The sequence below is a fragment of the Ursus americanus genome, chromosome 28 (genome assembly GCF_024610735.1).
Source record: "Ursus americanus isolate L20-20 chromosome 28, mUrsAme1.1.p, whole genome shotgun sequence".
NCBI lineage: Eukaryota > Metazoa > Chordata > Mammalia > Carnivora > Ursidae > Ursus > Ursus americanus.
The window spans coordinates 25,547,252-25,572,069 of NC_142154.1; the positions used below are offsets into that span (position 1 = coordinate 25,547,252).

A 24,818-nucleotide genomic window follows, 5' to 3' on the forward strand; every position below is an offset into this window, starting at 1 on the left:
ATGAACAGACATTTCTCCAAAGAAGACATACGGATGGCCAACAGACACATGAAAAAATGCTCAACGTCACTCAGCATCAGGGAAATACAAATCAAGACCACAATGAGATACCACCTCCCACCAGTCAGAATGGCTAAAATCAACAAGTCAGGAAATGACAGATGTTGGTGAGAATGCAGAGAAAGGGGAGCCCTCTTACACTGATGGTAAGAATGCAAGCTGGTAAAGCCACTCTGGAAAACAGTATGAAGGTTCCTCAAAAAGTTGAAAATAGAGCTACCCTATGACCCAGCAATTGCACTACTAGGTATTTATCCAAAGGGTACAAACATAGTGACTCAAAGGGACACATGCACCCTAATGTTTATAGCAGCAATATCCACACTAGCCAAACTATGGAAAGAGCCGAGATGTCCACCAACAGATGAATGGATAAAGAAGAAGTGGTATATATAGACAGTGGAATATTACTCAGCCATCAAAAAGAATGAAATCTTGCCATTTGCAATGACGTGGATGGAAGTGGAGGGTATTATGCTAAGCGAAATAAGTCAATCAGAGAAAGACAATTATCATATGATCTCACTGATACATGGAATTTACAAAACAAAACAAAGGATCATAGGGGAAGAGAGGAAAAAATAAAACAAGACAAAACCAGAGAGGGAGACAAACCATAAGAGACTCTTGATCATGGGAAACAAACTGAGGGTTGATGGAGGGGATGGGGGCAGGGGGATGGGATAACTGGGTGATGGACATTAAGGAGGGCATGTGATGTAATGAGCACTGAGTGTTATATAAGACTGATAAATCACGGAACTCTACATCTGAAACTAAGAATACACTGTATGCTAATTAATTGAATTGAAATTTTAAAAATAAACAAATAAAACAAAACAAAAAGACACAGTGAAAGGATGGAAAAAATATACTATACTACCGCTAGTAAAGAGAAAGCCGGAACTGCTACATTAACAACAAAATTGATTTCAGAGCAAGAACATGATTATGGATAGGGAAGGTCATTTTATAATGATAAAGGTATTAATTCTTCCAGAGGAAATAACAACCCTAAATGTTTACATACCTTAATAACAGAATTTTGAAATATATAAAGCAAAAATCACATAACTGTAAAGAGAAATAGACAAATCCACCATCATAATTAGAGATTTCTATTTCCATCTTTTAAAAATTGAAAGAACAAATGGACAGAAAATCAAATACAGAAGACTTGAACAATGTTATCAGTCAACTTGACCTAGCTGACTGTACTGACAAAACTTCACACAACACAGCAGAATACATATTCTGTTCTGGTGCACATGGAATATTTATGAGGCTAGATATTCTAGCCATAAAACAATCTTAATAACTTTAAAAGGATTCAAGTTTTACCAGGTATATTCTCTGATATTGGTAACTGCAAAATCTCCAACTATTTGGTAAATAAGCATATCTAAAATATATAAGGATCAAAGAAATCAAAGGGGAAATTAGAAAGTAATTTGAACTGAATGGAAATTAAATAAAACATATGAAAATTGGTGGCAGGTCACTAAAGTAATACTTAGAAGGAAATTTAGAGTACTGAACACCTATATTAGAAAAGAAGGCATATATAAAATCAATAACCTCAGCCTCTACCTTAGAAACTAGCAAAAGAGGAATAAATAAGCCCAAAGTAAGCAGAAGAAAATAAATGTCAGAGTAGAAATCATTAAAAGAGAAAAAATATAGAGAGAAAATCTATATAATCAGAAGCTGGTTACTTGATATCAACAAAATTAATAAAACTCTAATCAGAACAATCAGAAAAAACCAAAGACACAAATTACCAGTATCAGGAATGAGAGATTACATGATCAAAAAAATCCATTAAAAGGGTAATGAAAGAATATTATGAACAACTTTAGAATAATTCTTTCAACAACTGAGATACAATAGATAAATTCCTTGAAAGATATAAACCACCAGTAATCTCTCAAGAAATAGATAACCATAATAGCCAGCCCTGTGTCTATGAAGGATTTTGAATTTGTAGTTAAAACTTCCCCTCTTACCCTTGCACACACACATACACGTGGCGCGCGCGCGCGCACACACACACACACACACACACACACACACACACATCCAGGTCTCTAAATGTCCTAGCAAACATTTAAGGGAACAGTAGTAGCAATTCTACACCAACTCTTTCAAAAAAATTGAAGAGAAGGGCATGCTTCTGTACTCATTCTATGACAGCAAAAAGGACATTACAAGAAAGTAAACTCTACACCGATATCCCTAATGTACACAGACACAAAAATTCTATACAAAATATTAGCAAGAAGCAGCTTGAGCTTCTGGTGAACAGGGGGAAGACTTTGGTGGCTATTTGTGATTTTCACCAAATAAGTCATTTTCTTTTCCATTCTGGGCATTTTCTAGGCTGACTCATCCTGGCCCCTGTGACCAGTGGGGCCTTGTGACAATCAGGATGACAAGCTATGAACACAGACATCCCTGCCAGTCAATAATATGGTGGAACAAGTGATTCTCTCTACTTTGATGTCCAATAGCTCAAGGTTCTGGGAAGTGATGACAAGCAGGGTACTGCCAGCACACAGTGGGAATGAAGGCAAAGACAGGAAAGGAACAGGGCAGAGTTACTTTTTGACTACAGCATAACCAAGCCTGTTCAGACAGATGCTCTGGATGCCAGTACAGACCTACTGAACCCAAATCTCTAGGATAGGGCTTGAGAATCTGTAGTTATAATAAACATTCTAAAATTGGAGAGCCCTATGACCTACAGTGGCCCAGAGCAATTGCCCTGACTCCACACAGTTCACTCTGCTGATTTATAGCTTGTCTTGTCATTGCCACAGGGTTTCAGCATCATCCAGGTCCCAGCCATTCCATTTCCCTCAGAGCTTTTTTCAGCTCCTTACTCAGGAAGAGTGGAGGAGTTGATTATACAGATTTGTTTCATATACTTCTAAATCTGTGTATCCTAAATTTATGTCAAGATAGCATTCTCCAGAAGAGCTTATTAACAGCACAGAATTCCTGGGGGTGGGCTGGTAACCTAAACATACAATAATTGTTCTCAGGTCATTCTGATCACCGGGGCGGTTAGGGAGAACCTGGCATAACTGGACAAGATAACTTTCTAGCTCTCCACTGAGGTACAGCTATGCCCACACAATCATCCATTGTGATCACAGTTTCCTTAATGCTCCAATCTGGTGCAATCCTTTCCATCAGAAAACTAAACCTAAATATTAAATTATCAAATTTTATGTATACTAGTTGATGATAAAACATTCTGAATATCTCTAACTGGTTATTATGGGTTGAGTTGTGTACCCCTCCCCCAAAAATTCATGTGGTGAAGTCCTAATCCCCAGTACCTCAAAATGTGACCTTACTTAAAAATAGGGTTGTTGCAAGTGTAATCAGTTAAGGTGAGGTCATTAGGGTGGCCACAAATCCAAGATGACTGGTGTCCTTATACATGGGGGAAATGTGGACAGAGACACACAGGGAGAAAGCCACATAAACATGAATATCGCCATCTAAAAGCCAAGGAGAGAGGCCTGGAACAGATCCTTCCTCAGAGCCAAGCAACTTTGCATGCATTTTGATTTTGGACTTCCAGACTCCAGAACTGTGAGGAAATAAGCCACCTGTTCTGGCTTATTAAGTCCTCTTAGCATCTGTAGAAATAAGCCATCTGTCATTTAAGCCACTCAGTCTGTGGTACTTTGCTACTGCAGTCCTAGAAAGCTAATACATTGGTCAATGGAAAAAGTGGATCGAGGCATCTCACTGTCAGAAATATCTTTTTTTAAAAAGCCAACTTTGATTAAATTTTTCTTCAAAACAGAGAAGTAATGTTATCATGTGTAGTTGTTTCCCCCATAATAAAGCTGTAAGAGGACATCAGGATCTGGGACTCTTTTTTCTCAAGAAAAGCACATGGCCTGCTCTTAGACTGCCAGAGATGAGGAATTATCAATGCTATCAAGAACATACAGTCTTTCTCAAAAGAAGTAAAGTATGCTGCATCAGCAGGAAGCTATCACAACCTTGCAGCCAAAAGGATTATTCTATTTGGCCCCCAACACCTGTGCGTGCACCCCCTCTCCCTACTAGTCCCCCACACTGGGCTTAACCCCCACACTCATGTCCTGTTGGGTGGGGCCCATGCCAATCCTACTGCCTCATGAGCAGCTGAAGTACAGGGAGTGTGCCCACTTGTCCTGCACTTACATCACCTTCCCTTGGGGTTAAGCTGAGAGGCCACCCAGAAATTCCTTATTGCTTGATTATGTTTAAAGTACCATTTCTAAATCCACAAGGACACTCTGGTGTTTTGTGCATGTGGTCAATAAGTACTGCCTAAAATAGAAATTTCTGCTTATCATTCCATTTCTCTGGGAGAGCTGGGTGACTAAATTTTACCAAGAACAAGCTTGTTTTATACAGATGACTCTTGAGAGGGTATATGAGACAGTGTTCTCCAAACTGGAATAAAAATAGTCAAATTCTGAATACAAAAATCACGCATGAAAGAAGGGCCGATCTGCCTTATACAGTCACCATCTGATGAGCAGGAGGACTGATAAGAATACACTTAGATCCTCAGCTTTTCATACAGAAATGGTATTTGTTTATCTTACTAAAGATAAAACTTGAAGTCCTGTACAACACAAGGACAGAGGAATAATAGGATGAGGAAGGTAAATACATAATCTATGAGTTCTGTGAGGACACCACACCATCTGAAAACACAAACAAAGAAATGCACTTTGTCACTGTGCTCCTGTCGCCTAGATATGCTCTGTTACCCAGGCAACCTGCACAAAGTCCTGTACAGGGTCTGGCTGAGGAGAGGCTGGCTGTTTCCCAAATAAATCACTGCTTCTGATATATCCCGATCAGTAATGTGATCAATAAAACATTTACTAAAATTTTTAAGTAAGGAAAATGCAAAGCCATAAGATGGTCATGAGCCCTCTTCCTGCTGGCTAGTAAATCATTAATACATTCTTTTTTTTATTATGTTCAGTTGGCCACTGTATAGTACATAGTTAGTTTTTGATGTAGTGTGCAATGATTCATTAGTTAAGTATAACACCCAGTGCACATCACAACATGTGCTTGATTGACATGGTGCAGTACCCTCTGTGCTGGGTTATGTTGCTGTTTTGTAATCACATTTAATCTCAAAGTCTGATTGAACACTACAGTCTCCACGCTATACTGCTTGTGCTTTATACACATGGTTTAATGATGTCACGACATGTGAACTATAAACAGTGGCCACTGATTTCCACATTTCACCCTAAAGAAAATTAAAGAGGAAAGACCCATGAATTTAAAGCCCCTGAAAACAGGGAGCATACCAGGAGGCACATAGGAACATACCGAGCATGCAGCATCCCAGTGACCAACGTTTCCCTGATGTTCTACGTGTAAGAAACCTCCTGCCTTTCTGTGGCAACTTCCTCTGGAAAATAATATTATGATAGCAAACTCTGAGGCTACATGAGGAGGTGTTTACACTCACCAACAATCTCACTGGGTTCCTTGTTATAAAGCTTTTTGTTCCAGAAAAGGAGTCTGAAGAGTGGAAAGGAGAACAGGAGAATGAAGCAAATACCAACAAACATGTGTGCAGTAAATCCTGCGAAGTCCAGGCCCTGGAAATAGGAAAGGGGAAATGAATGACAAATGAGATTCTCCTCTGCACAGGTGTAGCTCCCAATTCAGGATCCCCCACCACCACCACCAAATGACAGATCTAGGGAGGACTAAGCACTGCGACCCAGCAAGGGCAGGCACGTCAGTGTGGTAGGTGTTAGCTCAAGGGTCACAGGGCCTAGCACAAAACCCACAGAACAGGTGCTCTTCTCTACAATTTTGAAAATGTTTAAGGTTTGTTTGTTTCATGTCAATAAACCAATCCCTACCTGAATAATGAGCAACCTTAGGAGAAAATAAAAACAGGTTATCACAGACAGTCTCAACCTTAACTGGGTCTACCTTCCACTAGACTGACACATTCTCCCAGGCTGAAAAAAAGACAGATGGGAGCAAAACATAAAACTACGTGGCAATATTTGTCCATTTCAAGGTAAGTTGGGTTTTTTAAATATTTCATTTAAGTCCCTGCTATCAATGTGGAAGAACATCCTTGGCTGGAGAGCACAGCCCTCTACAGGGCAGCCAATGGCCATCAGGACTGAGGTAGCCCAGAGCATCCCTTACTGGCCATAAGGGGCCCAGGAAGGAGCTTCCCCTCCCCTCACACTTACTTTGCCTCTCTGCAGAACTATTTGCCATGGTCAGCTGCTGAGGATGTTTTGGGGTAAAATCCCCCATGAGGTTAATCTGTCAGGGAATAAGTCAGCAGCATCATTGGCTGGTTTTTCTGTCTTTTACTCTGTGCTTTTCCCTTCAGCAAATATATACAGAAGATCTCTGAATGTAATTAATATTTTTTGAAGGCAAGTGCCCACTAAGGCAGAGGTGCTTGTATCCTTAGTAATTCTGGGTCCTTTTTTGCACATATTAACTATAAATTTTTGTCCTGTTAGAAATGATGGGACAATTGAAAAAAAAAGTGAGGGGTAAATTAAAGAAAGAAAAAGACTAAGGAACTCCCGGAAGGGGCTCCACAACAAAACACAGCTTTGAGTGGAAGTATTTGGTTGCTACTAGAGTTGTAATGGGTTGATTTATCAAGTAAGAACAATGCAGAGTGGGAGAATCCCAGCTGAAAAATTTAAGAAATAATACAGGCAGATGCAATGTATCATGGAATGTAAATACTTTCACTAAGCTTATTAGGGGCATGTATCTGGGCCTCCCTGCTGCTTTACATGCCTCTGTAATTTCCTTCATTCTTCTCCTTAATGTCCTCAGTAACAAAACCACCTACTATTATCCCTGCATCAATACAGTGCTTAAATGCAGCCCTTTCTTGCAAGGTGCTGGCTCTATTTTACCCCTTTCAGTCTTGTTTTGTACTGTTTTGGTTTTGGCTCCACTCAGCCTTTCTTCTTAGTTTTCCACAAAGTCCTCATTCAAAAGTGGAAGTGGTTAAAATTTGAGGCATGTAAAACTATGAAAAGAGGATCCCCCCAGTATCAGATTGGAACATCCACAGCCTCATACACTACATATATTCAAGGGGGATCCAGCTGAGTAACTTCTGGCCCACCAATATCATTTTCTACGGAGGACACTTTCAGGCTAACTCTGGGACAAGTCGAAACAGTCAAGTGAGTTGTAGGTCTTAGCTGAATCTGCCCACTGTCTTAGTAAATATCCTGGTGTAATTTGAAGACAGAATCATGTCTGGAGACTCAACAAGGAGAAGACCCCCAGCAGTATAGGAGCGGGTGTGATAACAGGAAAGATCTGGTGTGGGACATCCTTCATGTGATAGACAGATCGAGTATGTAGAGAAGAAGTCATGACATACGTGGATCTGAGGGAGGTAAGAACCTTCTGTGTTCTACAGACATGAAGAAGTGGGTGATCAGTACACAGAAAACAGAGCAGGCCATGAGGGCACGAGCTCTGCTACAGAATGCTGACCCAAGAGGAAAGATGGTCAAAAAAGCAGAACCCCAAGGCCCGCAGAAACCGAAGAGCCATGTGGAAGCAGAAAACCCACAAAGGAGACAAAGAGGAAATGACCAGAAAGGCAGAGCAGGAAGCAGCAGAGAGTGACACCATCTAAGTTGTCAGTGATGGAGTGGAAGAAAATGGTGGTGGAAGAGCAGCAAAAAAACACCCCAGCATGCACAGCGCATAGTGGGAAAGCCCAGAAGAACATCCCAGTGTACACATCTCTGGGGCACTATGAGGAAAGCCTTCTTCTGACCTGTGACATGTCATTCAGATGCACAGGGGACACGGCTCCCCTATACAGATTTTTCAACTGTTATTTAAAAGATAGTTAAGGGGTGCCTGAGTATCTTAGTCAGTTAAGTGTCCAACTCTTGATTTCAGTGCAGGTCATGATCTCAGGGTTGTGAGATTGAGCCCTACATGGGCTCCATGCTGGGCGTGGAGCCTGCTTAAGATTGTCTCTCTCCCTCTCCTTCCATCCCTCCCCCCTCTTAAAAAAATAGCTGCAGTCACCACAGGTGAGGCTCCATAGAACAGGCATGAAGGAGTAATGTAACCAGTGAAGGAGGATTATATTCCCATCAGCCTGTTGGGAGATGAAGGAACAACACACTGTTGCTCATGGAATCCTGCAGTGTAGGAGGACCCTGGAAGTCGTCCCTACCTATATGTTCAGTACTGGAAATCCCACCAACAGAAAGCCATCCCAAGAAATATGGGAGGAGTGAACAGGGTGTAGAAAGGGTACAGTAGAAGAAATTTCCTCACAACTTCCTGTAACTTCTTTGTAATTCCCAGAGAATGTGGGAGAATTTTCTCATGTGACTTCTTTACTGTTCTAAAGTCCAGTACTGTTTTGTCTATTACTCCCCTAAACTACTTATTATTAACTTTCTTCATGAATATTTTTAAAAATTCATTTCACAATTAATTTTTATTTTATAATCTTTTTTTCTTTCTAGCTCAGTTCATGGATGAATAACTAAACAATGCAGAACCCCAATAATGCAGAATAAATGTGCACACAAATGTATGGCTGTGCTGTCATTGATAATGGGGCTTTACAAATTAATCTCTGCTGAAGACACTATCCCTGAAACTATGAGTTCATTTGCGTTCTCTATACAAATAAGTATTCTCTTATCCCTAAGCTACTATAAAATAAATTAAATCACTCTTGGTTATCCACAAAGGGACATTCATTAGATACCTTTTCTGTGAGATACAGTTTAACCCCAAAATTCAAGAAAAGTGATTAAATGGAAGACAAGGAACTCAATCTTCAATAAAACAAGGAAAGCCCTAAGGCCATGTCTGTAGAGGATGTCACTTTGGCACAAAGCTGTGTGAGGATCCTTGGTTGAGCCTCAGTGCAGAGAGGGTACTCACCTCCAGCTCCCTCTACATATTTTTGCAAAAAACTCACCTTTCTCCCTTACTGTCATATTTTTTTAAAAGATTTTATTTATTTATTTATTTGACAGAGAGACAGCCAGCGAGAGAGGGAACACAAGCAGGGGGAGTGGGAGAGGAAGAAGCAGGCTCCCAGCGGAGGAGCCTGATGTGGGGCTCGATTCCAGAACGCCAGGATCACACCCTGGGCTGAAGGCAGACGCTTAACGGCTAAGCCACCCAGGCGCCCCTTTACCGTCATATTTAAATTCCGGATATTTACAACAGCATGTCAGCATGTCATGGAGGAATGTGGGAATAGTCTGACAGACTGCTCTTTCCCTTTCCCTTTCTATATGACTGGGTAGGGGCCCAGGACTCAGAGCCAGTCATGAGTCATATTCCACTGTTTAGTTCAGAGCACTCAGACCTAAGACTCTAAGGGAGGCCTTAAACAGAGCGAACTCAGTTTATGTCCAAGAAAGACATCATTTTTGGGATTTTACATTAATACTAACGTGATGCTGGCCAAGGGCAGCTAAGCTGTTGTATTAACCCATTACTATGTTGTCTAAGAAGAAGAAAAAAAGAAGAGACAGATAACAGACACTGAAAGCCAAGTTCTAAAAACAGTCTAATGAAATACAGTAGCCATGTTCTCACTTGAACTATTTCTATACCTATTCTACTACAAATTGTTTTCTATTTGAACTTTTCAGGTTTTAGGGTTTACATCTGTGTATGTAATCCACTTTTCAGTTAATTTTGGGGTAAGATGGGAAGTGTGGATTGATGTTCATTTTTCCTACATATGAATGTCCATTTGTTCCAGGACCATTTGTGAAAAAAAAAACCTGTCCCTTAAATTATATCATTTTATTCTTAATATTAGTTGGAAGAAACCTCAGTTCCCATTAATATAATATACTATGACTAAGTAGATAATGTTATCCAATCATCAGACCACCTCACTCCACACTGCAGGATCAGTCACCTAACCTCCCCTCTCAAGATAACCAACAGCACTTAATATGAAGAAGTGATATGGAAGAGCTGAGTTTCTAATAAAAGCTTCCACAGTGGGTAGAATGCTAAATGGGCAAGTAAGTTGGGATCTACATTTATTGAAAGCAACCCTGTTACACTGGTACATACATACCATCTTCCTCAACTCCTGGTTGGAAACAATAATGACATTTGGTGGGTCCCCAATGGCAGTGGCAGCTCCTCCAATATTTGTGAAGATCACTTCTGCAATCAGGACTTGTCTTGGATCAAGGTTGAGCACCTCACATAACCTATCACAAATGGAGGAAAATAAAAGTAGCCATGCTATTCTATTGCGACAGGCTCATTCATGTGCAGCCTAAATGTTTTTAAAGCACTTTCTTGTACAAGAGAGGAGCACATACACACACACACACCCTATAAGAAATGCAATGCTGGGGGATAAACAAAGACAACAATGTTTACAGAGGTACAGTTGACCCTCAGAATTGCATTTCTCTGAAAGTTAACCGACCACCCGTCTGAACCATCAGTGTGAAAATGTGCCCCCACCACACCCCCCCACAGATCTGGAGGGAGCACATTTCCCTGTGTGTAGGCCCCGGCATAAGTGAATGGGTGCTGGCCACGAGACCCCTCTGAGTCGGGGTGGGGCAGCACACAAAGCACCAACACTCGGTAGCTCACACCAAACCTATCAGGCTAATTCCTTACCCACCTTCCCTTTCTCAGAGGCTGAAACCCTAATGTGTCTCCTCACCCCTTCCCTCTAACTACTATCTATGGACCTCTTCCTTAGAGAAGGAGCACACACTCTACAGCTGTGGTTCCCTACCTTGTCTGCACACTAGATTTGCCTGGGAACCTTTGGAAATCCTGCTGTCCAGCCCACAACAGACCAATCCCTGGGACTGGGCTTGGGCAGCAGCATTCTACAGCTCCTTAGGTGGATACAGTGAGCACCAAGTTGAAAAATGTTGCCTTAAAGAAGGTTTGGGACACACATCATGGCCACCACACCTGCCCATCTGCAGTGCCCACTTCCATATAGAAACCAGGCCTTGGGTCTCCAGGCTGCTGCAGTCAGGGGTCCTTCCCACCATCTCCCAGCTTGGAGCATAACCAATAGCACATCTGAGGGGGATCAGCCTACAGAGCCATGTGGAAGCTGAAGTGGGAATGGTATCCAGGCAGCATGGACAGGAATGAATCCAAAAAGAGGATCAGACCCCAAACAGCAGCAGCAGCAGCTCTCAGCTGAGGAAGCTCCCAGGATCTGCCTCCAGCAAGAAAATAATTAGTGTACACTAATCAATAATGCTGGAGTGAGCACAGAGATGGCATCCTATGTAAATGGGCTTAGCTGTTTAACTGTGAAGACTAATGCTACTCCAGACAAAGGCAGAAGAAGGTGATGAAGCTCATAAAGTCATGAAGAATATGGTAATATAAATAGTGAATCTGAGCACACTAACACTTGAATCGTGAACGGTGCAATTTTTAGACTAATAAATGGAATTGCTACTCTCATGGAAAATTACAAAGTTGGTTCCTGAAACAGAGAGGATATAAACAAATCCCAGCAAGGCTGAGGGATGCCAGGAATACGGTTGTCCCCTGGAAGCCCGCTCTCATTGGAGCTGCCATCAGAGAGTGCAACAATACGCTGGGACCTCCCGCATGTAGGTGATACTATGGTTTTCAAACCAGTGACAGCAGCAGAGTTGCCTGGTTGGAGGGGGTGAGTATGGCCTGCCTCTTGTCCCATGAGGTCTCCTCGAGGCAAAGTTTGGTGCCTGCCATTAGTAGTACATGTTACAGTTTACAGCACCCTTGAAACACATTTGTTCCAGCCTTCATTTGCCCTCAGAAGAACCCCACATACTAGGAGGTGTTACACTCCCCTCACAGGAAGCCTGAGTCCATTGTCCCTCACCCCAAATTCCTGCCTACATGCAGGGAGTGAAAAGTAGCCAAGTTTATAGGAGCTTGGACAAGAGACCAACTCTCTACACGGTAAGCTGCACCCATGGGGACGCTTCCTGCTCTCTGCTCCTCTCTACCCTTCCTGCCCCTCTCCCCAAATCCCTCCCACCTGTTCCAATTCACTCCACCTCTGAGAGTCACCATTCTTCAAATGCCAAAGGCATCACCTAGAGTTAGTCCTGAGCCCTGGAAGTAGCCCCTCATTGATCACTGTGAATTTGCTGTCTCATGCTTCAAGTCCAGGAGGGTCTCTTGTCCAGCAAAATCCTCAAAACAGTAGCTTGGGTTAGTCCCTTTGATGGTACAACACAGATAAGTATAGCTAAAGTGACTTGTCTGGGGATTTTCATTATGTAGCTTCCTGCCCTGAACTCCCAGGGGGTACCTGTTTCCCTAGGACCAGCCAAATACCAGAACATCATCGGTCTAAGCAGGGAAAGACCATGATATGCTGGGGAACCATCTTCAAAATAAAGAACATTAAGTATGGATAAAATGGGACACCTGGGTGCCTCATCGGTTGAGCATCCAACTCCTGATTTCGGCTCAGGTCATGGTCTCAGGGTCGTGAGATCAAGCCCCAAGTTGGGCTCCATGCTCAGGACAGAGTCTGCTTGAGATTATCTCTTTCCCTCTGCCCCCCTCCCCACTTGTGCTCTCTCTCTCAAATAAATAAAATCTTTAAAAAAACAAATATGATAAAAGTATAGGCCGATGGCCTTGCAAGGAGCCTGCATAATGACTGGGTCTGAAGCTCAAGCTTCAGAAGATTCAGGGCAAATGGCCTCCGATGCTCAATAAATGTCTAATTAATGAAGTGGATGAAATTAAAAGGAATGAAATGGGGAATCAAACTGAATCTCTCTTTCCCAAAATTACTCGGCAAAGCCTGTCAGGCCAGGTCCTGCAACCCTTCAAGGATCCTGGTGAGAGCAAGACAGGTGCCCCACCTTCCCCAGCCCCTGGCTACATGCTCCTGCCCACATGGCAGGAGCTCCCACACTGCTCTGTCACATGTGTGACCAGCCCAATGGACAAGAACTTCTGGCACCTAACAGTCTGTCCCCGACCCCTGGACAGCAAAACCTGAGTCTTCTGACTCCCACAGGTGTTTCTGTGGCCACCACTTCTGCTGTCACAACCACAGCTACAGCCAAAACCATAGCCTTAGCAAAGAACACTCAGCACCACAGTCCCAAGGGATGCACAGGCTAGACCTGGGCACACCAGCAAAGGGAAAGGGGGACTAGATTGAGCAGTGAGAACACACCACCATGAGTCTGGCCTAATGCCCACGCAGGGCCACTCTGCATACCTTATGGTCACAGGAGTAAAAAGCAACAATGTGGTGACATTGTCCAGGAAGGCAGACAGGACAGCAGCAATGAGACACAACATGATGATCATGGCCCACACTCTTCCCCTAGACAGTCGGTATGTCTGAGATGCACACACAGAAAGAAACAAGCCAGGATCAGTGGGGTTGAAGAATAAATGTGACTTTTCATTAGAGATTCTAAGAACTAGGGGTCCAAAAAAACACTGCATGGTGGTTAAAACTTAGACCCATGAATTCCTAAATTTGCTAAGATGAGGAAGTGATATCTTGTACCTGGCCATTCTGAATCCACGTTGACCTATGTTCCTTCCCTCTGATTCCCTTTCTCACAGTGCCATATGATGGTTCACTGATTACAACGTTATGGCCCTCTATACCTTTAACATTATCCAGTATTTGACAATCTCCTTTTGGTTGGACAGACTGGGCTATGACCCTTGAGCCGGCTGACTGTTGGCAACTTAGATCTTAGGGACTTTTAGTACCAATATTGGGAGGAGGAGACCAGATATTTAAAGGTGCAAGATGGTACACAAAGATGGCAAAAATCATAGCACAGTTCTATCATTCAGAGTTTGCAAAAGGCTTTGATAAATAAATAATCTTTTAAAAGAATTTTCCAGTTCCAGAAAAGAAAAAAATATCAAGCACAACATTAGCCTTTGCATTAGCAGAGCATGGCAAGATCTCCTCTCACCAACCCTGAGTGATAGCACCAGTGTGCAGTCTGGCTGCCAGAACTTGCTGGTGGATTCCCCAGGATTCCAGTTATAAAAGTGAATGTTTATATGTTCAATCATTAGAAAGTAATCACTGAAATTATTTCACCAAAAAGCAAGTAACCAGAAGCTGATGACTTGAAATATTTAGATGCTCTAAAATGCAAAACAATATTTGATATGTAGCTTTCAACTTGTCAATTTAACTAATGTTACACAGTCAGCTCAAATACTCTTTTCCTTGATCTCCTTCTCCAGTTTACTGAGAAGAGGAAAGTGTTGCTCAGAGCCATCTAACCCTACACAGCAACTGTATCCAACCTTACAGCTGTGATTTTGAAAAGGAGAATGGAACTTTAAAATATTTACTTTAAATGGTAGCTTTATTAACTGAATATGTCATGGTAAAAAATTAATTAATTAATTAATGCATAAATATTAAATGCCACATCAAACCTACCTTTACAGCACAATAATCAAAAAATCCAGTTTCTGAAAATATGGCTACCAAGATCATCTGTGGGGAAAACAGAACAAGGAGGTAAGAAGAAACTTTTAGCAGTGCACCATCCTGAAAGGACATCAGAGTAATCAGTTACAAATCTCAGCTCTGGCCTCTGCATGAAAGCCACCACTTCATCAAGCTTCTTGCTCTCTTGCTGAGTGTAGTCTACTTACGAACTTCCTGAATGGAGCCTCTTGTTAGCAGGTTTGCACCTCAAAATTTTTGTCCAGGGATATGTACCCAAGGTACATTATCATGCCACCTAATCTTCACAACAAATATCAGGTATTATCATTACTCTCTGTTTTTTTTTTTAAGATTTTATTTATTTATGTTAGACAGAAAGAGTGAGATCAGGGAGAGGAGCAGAGGGAGAGGGACAAGCAGACTCTGTGCTAAGCATGGAGCCTGATGCAGGGTCCAATCCCATGATCCTGAGACCATGACCCGAGCCAAAACCAAGAGTTGGACTTTCAACCAACTGAGCCACCAGGGTGCCTGTCATTACTCTGTTATAGACCAGGAAACCAGGGGGCAGAGAAGGGAGATGACTTGCTCACAGTCACAAAGCTAGAAGCAGGAAAATAAATAAGCCAGAATGTGGCCTTCTGTACCTACACGTCCACAAAAGCAACAATTAAACATTTTAAGATTTTTTGACTGGGTTAAATTTTGTTTCCTAAAATAATGAAACAGATTTTCATCACCAATTTGATCAAGACACACAAATAAGAGCAGTTACATTGAAATGATTATTCTCTGGGTTCTACATGAATCCAGAACTTGTGCTTCTTCCTAGTGATGACATAGAGACAGTAACAAAAAGTAATGTCCCATTTATCCCAAATCTAATCAACCAGACATTTCAACCAGCCTGAACGTTCTGGAAGATTCTTTATTCTATCTCCTAAGATGGCAATATACCAATGTATTGAACTTGGAGCAAGAAGATGCAGGTTCAAGTACTAATTCTACCACGTAGAAGTAGTTTAACCTTGTACAAACAAAATTATTTAATCCTCTGTATTTCGGCTTTCTCATCTCACCTCTAAATGTTTTATTCCTTCTAAGGCTGTTGTAAAAATTAAAAAAAATTATGTAAATTAAAGTACATAGAAAATAGTAGGCCCAATACTGTCTTTCAAATATAATGCACAAAAAGAAAATTTCCAACAATCAGTTTAGACTCAATACAAATATCTTTTTTTTAAACAGAGCTGTTTTTATTTATTTCAGTTTCTAATTCCAATTTTTATTTTATTTTTTTATTATAATAATATTTTTTATTATATTATATTAGTCACCATACAGTACATCCTTGGTTTTTTTTTTCATTGTTCCTGAACTTTACTTTCATTTTTTTAAATTTTTTTAAATGATTTTTTATTATACTATGTTAGTCACCATACAGTACATCCCCGGTTTCCGATGTAAAGCTCGATGATTCATTAGTTGCATATAACACCCAGTGCTCCATGCAATACGTGCCCTCCTTACTACCCATCACCGGCCTATCCCATTCCCCCACCCCCTCCCCTCTGAGGCCCTCAGTTTGTTTCTCATAGTCCATAGTCTCTCATGTTTCATTCCCCCTTCTGATTACCCCCCCTTTCTTTATCCCTTTCTTCCCCTACCGATCATCCTAGTTCTTATGTTCCATAGATGAGAGAAATCATAGGATAGTTGTCTTTCTCTGCTTGACTTATTTCACTTAGCATTATCTCCTCCAGTGCCGTCCATGTTGCAGCAAATGTTGAGAATTCGTTCTTTCTGATAGCTGAGTAATATTCCATTGTATATATGGACCACAACTTCTTAATCCAGTCATCTGTTGAAGGGCATCTCGGCTCCTTCCACGATTTAGCTATTGTGGACATTGCTCCTATGAACATTGGGTGCATATGGCCCTTACTTCACTACATCTGTATCTTTGGGGTAAACACCCAGTAGTGCAATGGCTGGATCATAGGGTAGCTCAATTTTTAACTTTTTAAGGGACCTCCACACTGTTTTCCAGAGTGGCTGTACCAACGTGCATTCCCACCAACAATGTAGGAGGGATCCCCTTTCTCCACATCCTCTCCAACAATTGTTGTTTCTTGCCTTGTCTATTGTTGCCATTCTAACTGGCGTAAGGTGGTATCTCAGTGTGGTTTTGATTTGAATTTCCCTGATGGCTAATGATTTTGAACATTTTTTCATGTGTCTGTTAGCCATTTGTATGTCTTCATTGGAAAAGTGTCTGTTCATATCTTCTGCCCATTTTTTGATTTGTTTATTTGTTTCTCGTGTATTGAGTTTGAGAAGTTCTTTGTAGATCTTGGATACCAGTCCTTTATCTGTAGTGTCATTTGCAAATATATTCTCCCATTCCGAGGGCTGCCTCTCAGTTTTTTTGACTGTTTCCTTGGCTGTGCAGAAGCTTTTTATCTTGATGAAGTCCCATAAGTTCATTTTATCTTTTGTTTCTCTTGCCTTTGGGGATGTGTCATGAAAAAGGTTGCTTTGGCCGATGTCGTAGATGTTGCTGCCTATGTTCTCCTCTAGAATTTTGATGGATTCCTGTCTCACATCGAGGTCTTTCATCCATTTGGAGTTTATTTTTGTGTATGATGTGAGAGAGCAGTCAAGTTTCATTCTTTTGCATGTAGCTGTCCAATTTTCCCAGCACCATTTATTGAAGAGACTGTCTTCTTTCCACCGGATGTTTTTTCCTGTTTTATCAAATATTAGTTGCCCAAAGAGCCGAGGGTCCATTTCTGGGTTCTCTATTCTGTTCCATTGGTCTATGTGTCTGTTTTTGTGCCAGTACCATGCTGTCTTTGTGATCACAGCTTTGTAGTACAGCTCGAAATCCGGCATTGTGATGCCCCCAGCTTTGTTTTTCCTTTTCAACAGTTCCTTGGCGATTCGGGGTCTTTTCGGTTTCCATACAAATTTAAGGACTATTTGCTCCAGTTCTTTGAAAAATGCCCTCGGTATTTTGATCGGGATATCATTGAAAGTGTAGATTGCTCTGAGTAGCATGGACATTTTAACTATGTTAATTCTTCCGATCCATGAGCATGGAATATTTTTCCATCTTTTTATGTCTTCCTCAATGTCTTTCAAGAGTGATTTATAGTTTCTAGAATATAGGTCCTTTTACGTCTCTGGTTAAGTTAATTCCAAGGTAACGTATGGTTTTTGGTGCTATTGTAAATGGGATGGATTCCCTAATTTCTCTTTCTTCAGTCTCATTGTTCGTGTATAGAAATGCAACTGATTTCTGAGCATTGATTTTGTATCCCACCACGTTACTGAATTGCTCTATAACTTCTAATAGTTGGGGAGTGGATTCTTTTGGGTTTTCCATATAGAGTATCATGTCATCTGCAAAGAGAGACATTTTGACTTCCTCTCTGCGGATTTGAATACCTTTGATCCCTTTTTGTTGTCTGATTGCTGTTGCAAGGACTTCTAGTACTATGTTGAATAATAGTGGCGAGAGTGGGCATCCTAGTCGTGTTCCTGATCTTAAGGGAAAGGCTTCCAGCTTTTCCCCATTGAGAATAATATTTGCTGTAGGCTTTTCATAGATGGCTTTTATGAGATTGAGAAATGTACCCTCTATTCCTACACTCTGAAGGGTTTTAATCAGGAAAGGATGCTGTATTTTGTCAAATGCTTTTTCTGCATCAATTGAGAGGATCATATGGTTCCTGAGTCTTTTCTTGTGATATGATGTATCACATTGATCGATTTGCGAATGTTGAACCACGCTTGCATCCCAGGTATGAATCCCACTTGGTCATGATGGATAATCCTTTTAATGTACTGTTGGATTCTATTAGCAAGGATCTTGTTGAGGATTTTGGCATCCATATTCATTAGGGAAATCGGTCTGTAATTCTCCTTTTTGATGGGGTCTTTGCCTGGTTTGGGGATCAAGGTAATATTGGCCTCATAGAATGAGTTTGGTAGCTTTCCTTCTGTTTCTATTTTTTGAAATAGCTTTAGGAGAATAGGTATTATTTCTTCTTTGAATGTTTGGTAGAATTCCCCAGGAAAACCGTCCGGGCCTGGAGTTTTGTTATTTGGAAGGTAGTTTATCACTGACTCAATCTCTTCATAATTAATTGGCCTGTTTAAGAAATCAATTTCTTCCTGTTTCAGTCTTGGTAGTTTATAGGTTTCCAGGAAGGCCTCCATCTCTTCCAGATTGCTTAGTTTATTGGCATATAGCTGTTGATAATAGTTTCTAATAATCCTTCCAATTTCATTGGTGTTGGTCGTGACCTCTCCTTTTTCATTCATAATTTTAATAATTTGGGTCCTTTCTCTTTTCTCTTGGATAAGTCTTGCCAGTGGTCTGTCAATTTTATTGATTCTCTCAAAGAACCAGCTTCTAGTCCTGTTGATCTGCTCTACTGTACTTCTGGTTTCTGCTTGATTGATTTCAGCTCTAATTTTGGTCAACTGCTTCCTCATGCATGGATTATGCCTGTCCCTCTGTTGCTGTTCCAGCTTCTTGAGGTGAGAATATAAAAACTGCATTTTAGATTTTTCTATTCTTTTGAGTGAGGCTTGGATGGCTATGTATTTCCCCCTTAGGACTGCCTTTACAGTATCCCACAGGTTTTGGACCATTGTGTTTTCATTCTCGTTGGTCTCCATAAATTGTTTAAATTGATTTTTGATTTCCTGATTTATCAAGTCATTCCTGAGCAGGATGGTTCTTAGTCTCCAAGTGTTTGAGTTTCTTCCAAATTTTTCCTTGTGGTTGAGCTCCAATTTCAGAGCGTTGTGGTCTGAGAATATGCAGGGGATAATTTCAATCTTTTGGTTTCGGTTGAGACCTGTTTTGTGTCCCAGAACATGATCTATTCTTGAGAATGTTCCATGGGCATTAGAATAGAATGAGTATTCTTTGGTTCTGGGGTGTAGTGTTCTATATATATCTATGAGGTCCAACTCATCGAGTATGGCATTCAAAGCCTTTGATTCTTTGCTTAGTTTTTGCCAGGGTGTTCTGTCTATTTCTAATAGTGGAATGTTGAGGTCCCCTACTATTAATGTATTTTTATCTATATGTCTCTTTATTCTGGTTAAGAGTTGGCTTGTGTATCTTGCTGCTCCCCTGTTGGGGGCATATATATATTTATAATTGTCATATCCACTTATTGAATACTTCCTTTAAGAATAATATAGTGCCCTTCTGCGTCTCTAACTATAGTCTCTAGTTTAAAATCCAATGTGTCTGATATGAGAATTGCTACCCCAGCTTTCTTTTGAGGTCCATTTGCGTGAAAGATGGTACTCCATCCCCTTACTCTCAGTCTGAATGCATCTTTGGGTTCGAAATGAGTCTCTTGTAGACAGCAAATGGATGGGTCATTTCTTTTTATCCAATCTGCAACCCTGTGGTGTTTTATGGGAGCTTTTAAACCATTTACATTGATACTAAGAACTGAGAGATAGAATTTTAATGATGCCATGTTGCCAGTAAAGTCTTTGTTTGTATTGGTTGTGACTTTCTGTTCTGTAGCACTCTTGGGGCCTTTTTACCTTTATAGAACCCCCCTTAATATCTCCTGTAGGGCTGGTTTCGTGGTTACGAAATTGGTTAATGACTGGCGATTCTGGAACGTCTTTATTTCTCCATCAATTCTGAATGACAGTCTTGCTGGATAAAGGATCCTTGGCTGCATGTTTTTCTCTGAAAGAGCTTTAAAAATGCCCCCCCAACCGTTTCTCTCATTCCAGGTCTGTGTAGACAGGTCTGACGTAATTCTTATGCCTTTGCCTTGGTACGTGAGAAATTTCTTTGCCCTGGCCGCTTTCAATACTGTATCCTTGCATCTAATATTTGCGAATTGCACTATGACGTGATGTGGTGTAGGTTTGTCGTGGTTGAGCTTGGGAGGGGTCCTCTCTGCCTCTTGGACATGAATGTTTGTTTCCCTTGCTAGATTAGGGAAGTTTTCATCTACAATTTGTTCAAATATCTCTTCTAGACCTCTTTTCCTCCACCCCCTCGGGGATGCCGAGGATTCTGACATTGGATCGTTTCAATGAGTCAGTAATCTCCCATAACCTACATTTGTGGGCGTGGATTTTTTTAAGACCAGCTTCTATTTTCGTTTTTTCCTCTATTAACCCATATTCCAATTCACTAATACGTTCCTCTCTTTCGGTGACCCTGGCCGTCAGAGCCTCTAGTTTTGCCTGCATTTGGCTCATAGAATTTTTAATTTCTGTCAGATTCGCTCTCATTTCTGTCCTTAGGGATTCTATATTCTCAGTAACCTTTTCGTTAATACTTTTTTCAATTCTACTCATCATTTTGACCATCATTACTCTGAATTCCATTTCTGATAATTTAGTTACATCCATATCCATTATTTCTGTGGCAGAGGCCACAGACTCACTGTCTTTTCTTTGCTGGGGGGGGGCTTCTCCTTCTTGTCATTCTGATGATGAGAGGTTGCGGGGTTGTCCAGAGCCCAAATTATTGACTGGGTCCCAGGCCGTGCCCCTTGTTTTATAGGGAATCTTAGGGATGTGGGCTTCTTCTTTAAAGATTTTATTTATTTATATATGTGGCAGCCAACCAGCGAGAGAGGGAACAGAAGCAGGGGAGTGGGAGAGGAAGAAGCAGGCTCCCAGCGGAGGAGCCCGATGAGGGACTCCTTTCCAGAACGCCGGGATCACGCCCTAAGCCAAAGACAGGCGCTCAATGACTGTGCCACCCAGGCGCCCCGGGCTTTGGGCTTCTGGATTTTTCAGCCTGCCTTCTGGGGGAGGGGCCTGCCGCATCGATACTCAGGCAACCCTGTTTGGGTAGAGTCTCCGAGTCCCCTGCCAGGGGGTGTGGGGATGGGCACTCTCTGAGCCGGTATTTCCAGGCTTTTGTTCTCTGGCGGCTTTCCCTGGCGGTTTGCTGTGCCTCTTCTGAGTGTCAGAGCAGCAGCGGCCGAATTTCAGCCTCTGTCACAGAACAGAGAGATTGCGGCCCGTTCTCCACTGATGTTCTGGCCACTTTAACCCTGTTACTGTTGGTGCTGCTCAACCCTGCAGCGTCCGGGGATGTGCGCCCCACACCCAGCGTCCCTGCCCTCACTTCCAGGGCCGGCGCGTCTCTGTCCTTTGTGTTTCTAACACCACCAGCCGCCAGCCGCCCGAGCGCACTCCCGGAGCTCCCGGTCTCAGTCTGGATCCAGTGAGCGCACCGGGATTCCGGAGTTCTGCGAGATGCCTAGTGGCGCGCACTCCCAGCTCACGGTCTCAGTCCGCTCTCTCCCGGGTGCCGGTCCGCAAGCCCGCCCGCTCCCCCGTGCAGGTGGCTACTGCTTCCCCGCACCCGAACGCAGCAGCTCCCTCTCCCTTCCGTTTATCTTCCGATATCTGTGCGTGGTTTCACGGCTCCCCGCTTCATACCTCAATACTCAGCACTGGAGATGTTCATTTGTAGAGATCCAGATGTATCTTCCTGCATCTCTGGCTGATTCCATGGTTGTTTAGGCTGGTCTGGTGCCTATCCAGCGGAGACCGGCTAAAAAAGGCGTCCCCTACTCCTCCGCCATCTTAACTCCTCCCTCCGCCATCTTAACTCCTCCCATCCCTGGTTTTTGATGTAAAGTTCCATGATTCATTAGCTGCATGTAACACCCCAGTGCACAATCTCATAAAAACCATCTATGAAAAACCTACAGCAAGTATCATTCTCAATGGGGAAAAGCTGGAAGCCTTTCCCTTAAGATCAGGAACACAAAAAGGATGCCCACTCTCGCCATTATTATTCAACATAGTACGAGAAGTCCTTGCAACAGCAATCAGACAACAAAAAGGGATACAAGGTATCTAAATCAGCAAAGAAGAGGTCAAAATGTCTCTCTTTGCAGATGACATGATACTCTATATAGAAAACCCAAAAGACTCCACCCCCAAACTACTAGAAGTTATAGAGCAATTCAGTAATGTGGCGGGATACAAAATCAATGCTCAGAAATCAGTTGCATTTCTATACACAAACAATGAGACTGAGGAAAGAGAAATTAGGGAATCCATTCCATTTACAATAGCACCAAAAAATCATACGTTATCTCGGAATTAACTTAACCAGAGATGTAAAGGACCTATATTCTAGAAACTACAAATCACTCTTGAAAGACATTGAAGAAGACACAAAAAGATGGAAAAATATTCCATGCTCATTATTGGAAGAATCAATAGAAATATCTATCTCATCTATTGTGGCCATTGATGTTCATCCTAACCCAAATGGCCACCTCCACCTTTTGCTGTCTGTAGAATGTGGTGCTTCACTCACCAATAGATGTTTCACATGAACTGAATTGAATGGGTAGGAGCTCTGTGGTCTTCCATCATTGTGGGGAAGCTGGCCCACACATTTGCTGCCAAAACTACCCAGAAGAGACTGAGACTCAGGGATTGGGGTAAGTAGCCCCATAGGAGGCTGACTGCCATGAAATAAAGAATAAAAGGCAGGGGCCTGGATATAGACTATCTTTACACTTCCAAAGTTCTAGAATCTTGCTGAACTGACTTCAAATAAGAAAAAATTAAACCATTTATTATGGGCTCAATTGTGCCACTTTCCCCAAAAATTCCTATGGTGAAATCCTACCTCAAAATAAGTTAAAGTGAGGCCCAGAATGACTAGCATTCTTATAAGAAGCGGAGATGAACACAGAGACACGTACAGAGGGAAGACCAGATGACGATACCGGGGAAGCACGTCATCCACAAGTCAAGCAGATGCCTCAGAAGGAACCAAACCTGCTGACACCTTGGTCTCAGAAATCCAGCCTCCAGATGTGTGAGGAAATAAATTTCTGTTTTGAAGACACCAGTCTGTGGTACTTTATTATGGCAGCCGCAGCAAACTAATATACCATCCGTTTAAGGTTGTTGTTTTGTTTTGTTTTGTTTTTGCAAACTGTTTCAAATACTAACAAAATGGTAAACATACACTTCCCTAAGGTTTTTTTTTAACTTATTTTATGAGACACCTGCTATGTCTTCCTTCTTCTTTCCAGATGCAAGTCCCTGCTATATACTTTACAGGATTATGAGTTTCTCTTTAAAGCCTGAGTTCAAAACATTGCCCTGTCTCCTTACACTCTACCCAGAGAGGAGGCAGCTAGTTTGGATCCCATTGAAGCCTAGAGTAGCATGGCCTTCTGTTACGAGTACCAGGGGGGATAAACATTACCAAGAAAATGAGGAAACATGCTTTATGCAAAGTAGGTCTTTTGTCCAGAAAGGGAAAGCCCTCCTTCAGACCACTTAGCTGTTGTGGGTCCTGTTCAAGAATACATGCAGCATTCCCACTGCTGTCCAGGCCCTTACCAGATTTCACTTATTCTAGTTAAATCAGTTTATGACACCCAAACTATTACTTAGGGACAATTTCTTCCATTTTCCATGTAATTGTAGGTGTTTTTCCAATCACCAAACTTACATGGTTCACTTATTTAGAATATTCCATTTTATATTTTAAGAGCAGTAACTTTATATTTTAAGGCCATTTAAAAAATTACTAAATTTTTTAAATGGCAATATTACTTAACTATCAGACAGGCCTATGACAGCAATTCTCCACCTAACTAACCAGAGCACCAATCATTCCATTCCTCCACAGGAGAAATTGTCTAAACCTGCACTAACACTTCTTAATCAAGCCCTAATTGTCAAGCAGTATAATGTCTTTAATATAATGAAAGATTATCAGCAGTAGCAGCAAAAGAGAAGGTGCTGGGTTATAGCAGGCTTGGAGCCCTGTCCCGCTGGGAGGATTGTAATTACCATGCCAAATAGCAGGGCCAAGGTCTCAAAATCAATCCACTCCACCACATGGGTAAGGCTGGGTCTCTGCAATCAAAGCACAAATTTCCCAATTAATCTTGGACATCATCCTCCTAGTGATAAGCTATAAAAAATGTGCTAGTCTTTATGGCAAGCCCACTCATTGGGCCAGAGTCAAAAATCACACCATCCCCTTGCCTTTGAAATTAGAGTATATCAATGAAAACCACTTGTGACCAAGGCATAATAATGTCAAGCCTGTGCATTTAGTTATAAGAAAAGCAAATTTGTTAAATCCTTTCCCTGGCAACTCCATAAAGAACTATAGCCTGAATTGCAGGATTGACCCTTGAGGTTAGTGAGGTCCCCATATGCCTTCTTTGGTGTTGGAGCATGAGGCCAGGATGGCCAGTAGAACACA

At 41.8% G+C, this 24,818-nt stretch overlaps 1 protein-coding gene across 5 annotated transcripts in view; it reads right to left on the bottom strand.

Moving 5' to 3' along the window:
• The window catches only part of OCA2 (OCA2 melanosomal transmembrane protein), a 467,353-nt gene that overhangs the window by 279,195 nt on the left and 163,340 nt on the right, over window positions 1-24,818 (bottom strand). For all 5 annotated transcript variants that reach the window (XM_087856735.1, XM_045795323.2, XM_045795325.2 and 2 more), the window contains exons 11-15: window positions 24,398-24,463; window positions 14,543-14,599; window positions 13,340-13,464; window positions 10,190-10,328; window positions 5,567-5,699 (exon numbers count right to left, since the gene is read on the bottom strand). In XM_087856735.1, the coding sequence (XP_087712861.1) occupies window positions 5,567-5,699; window positions 10,190-10,328; window positions 13,340-13,464; window positions 14,543-14,599; window positions 24,398-24,463 (520 nt within the window). The remainder of the gene's footprint in view (window positions 1-5,566; window positions 5,700-10,189; window positions 10,329-13,339; window positions 13,465-14,542; window positions 14,600-24,397; window positions 24,464-24,818) is intronic.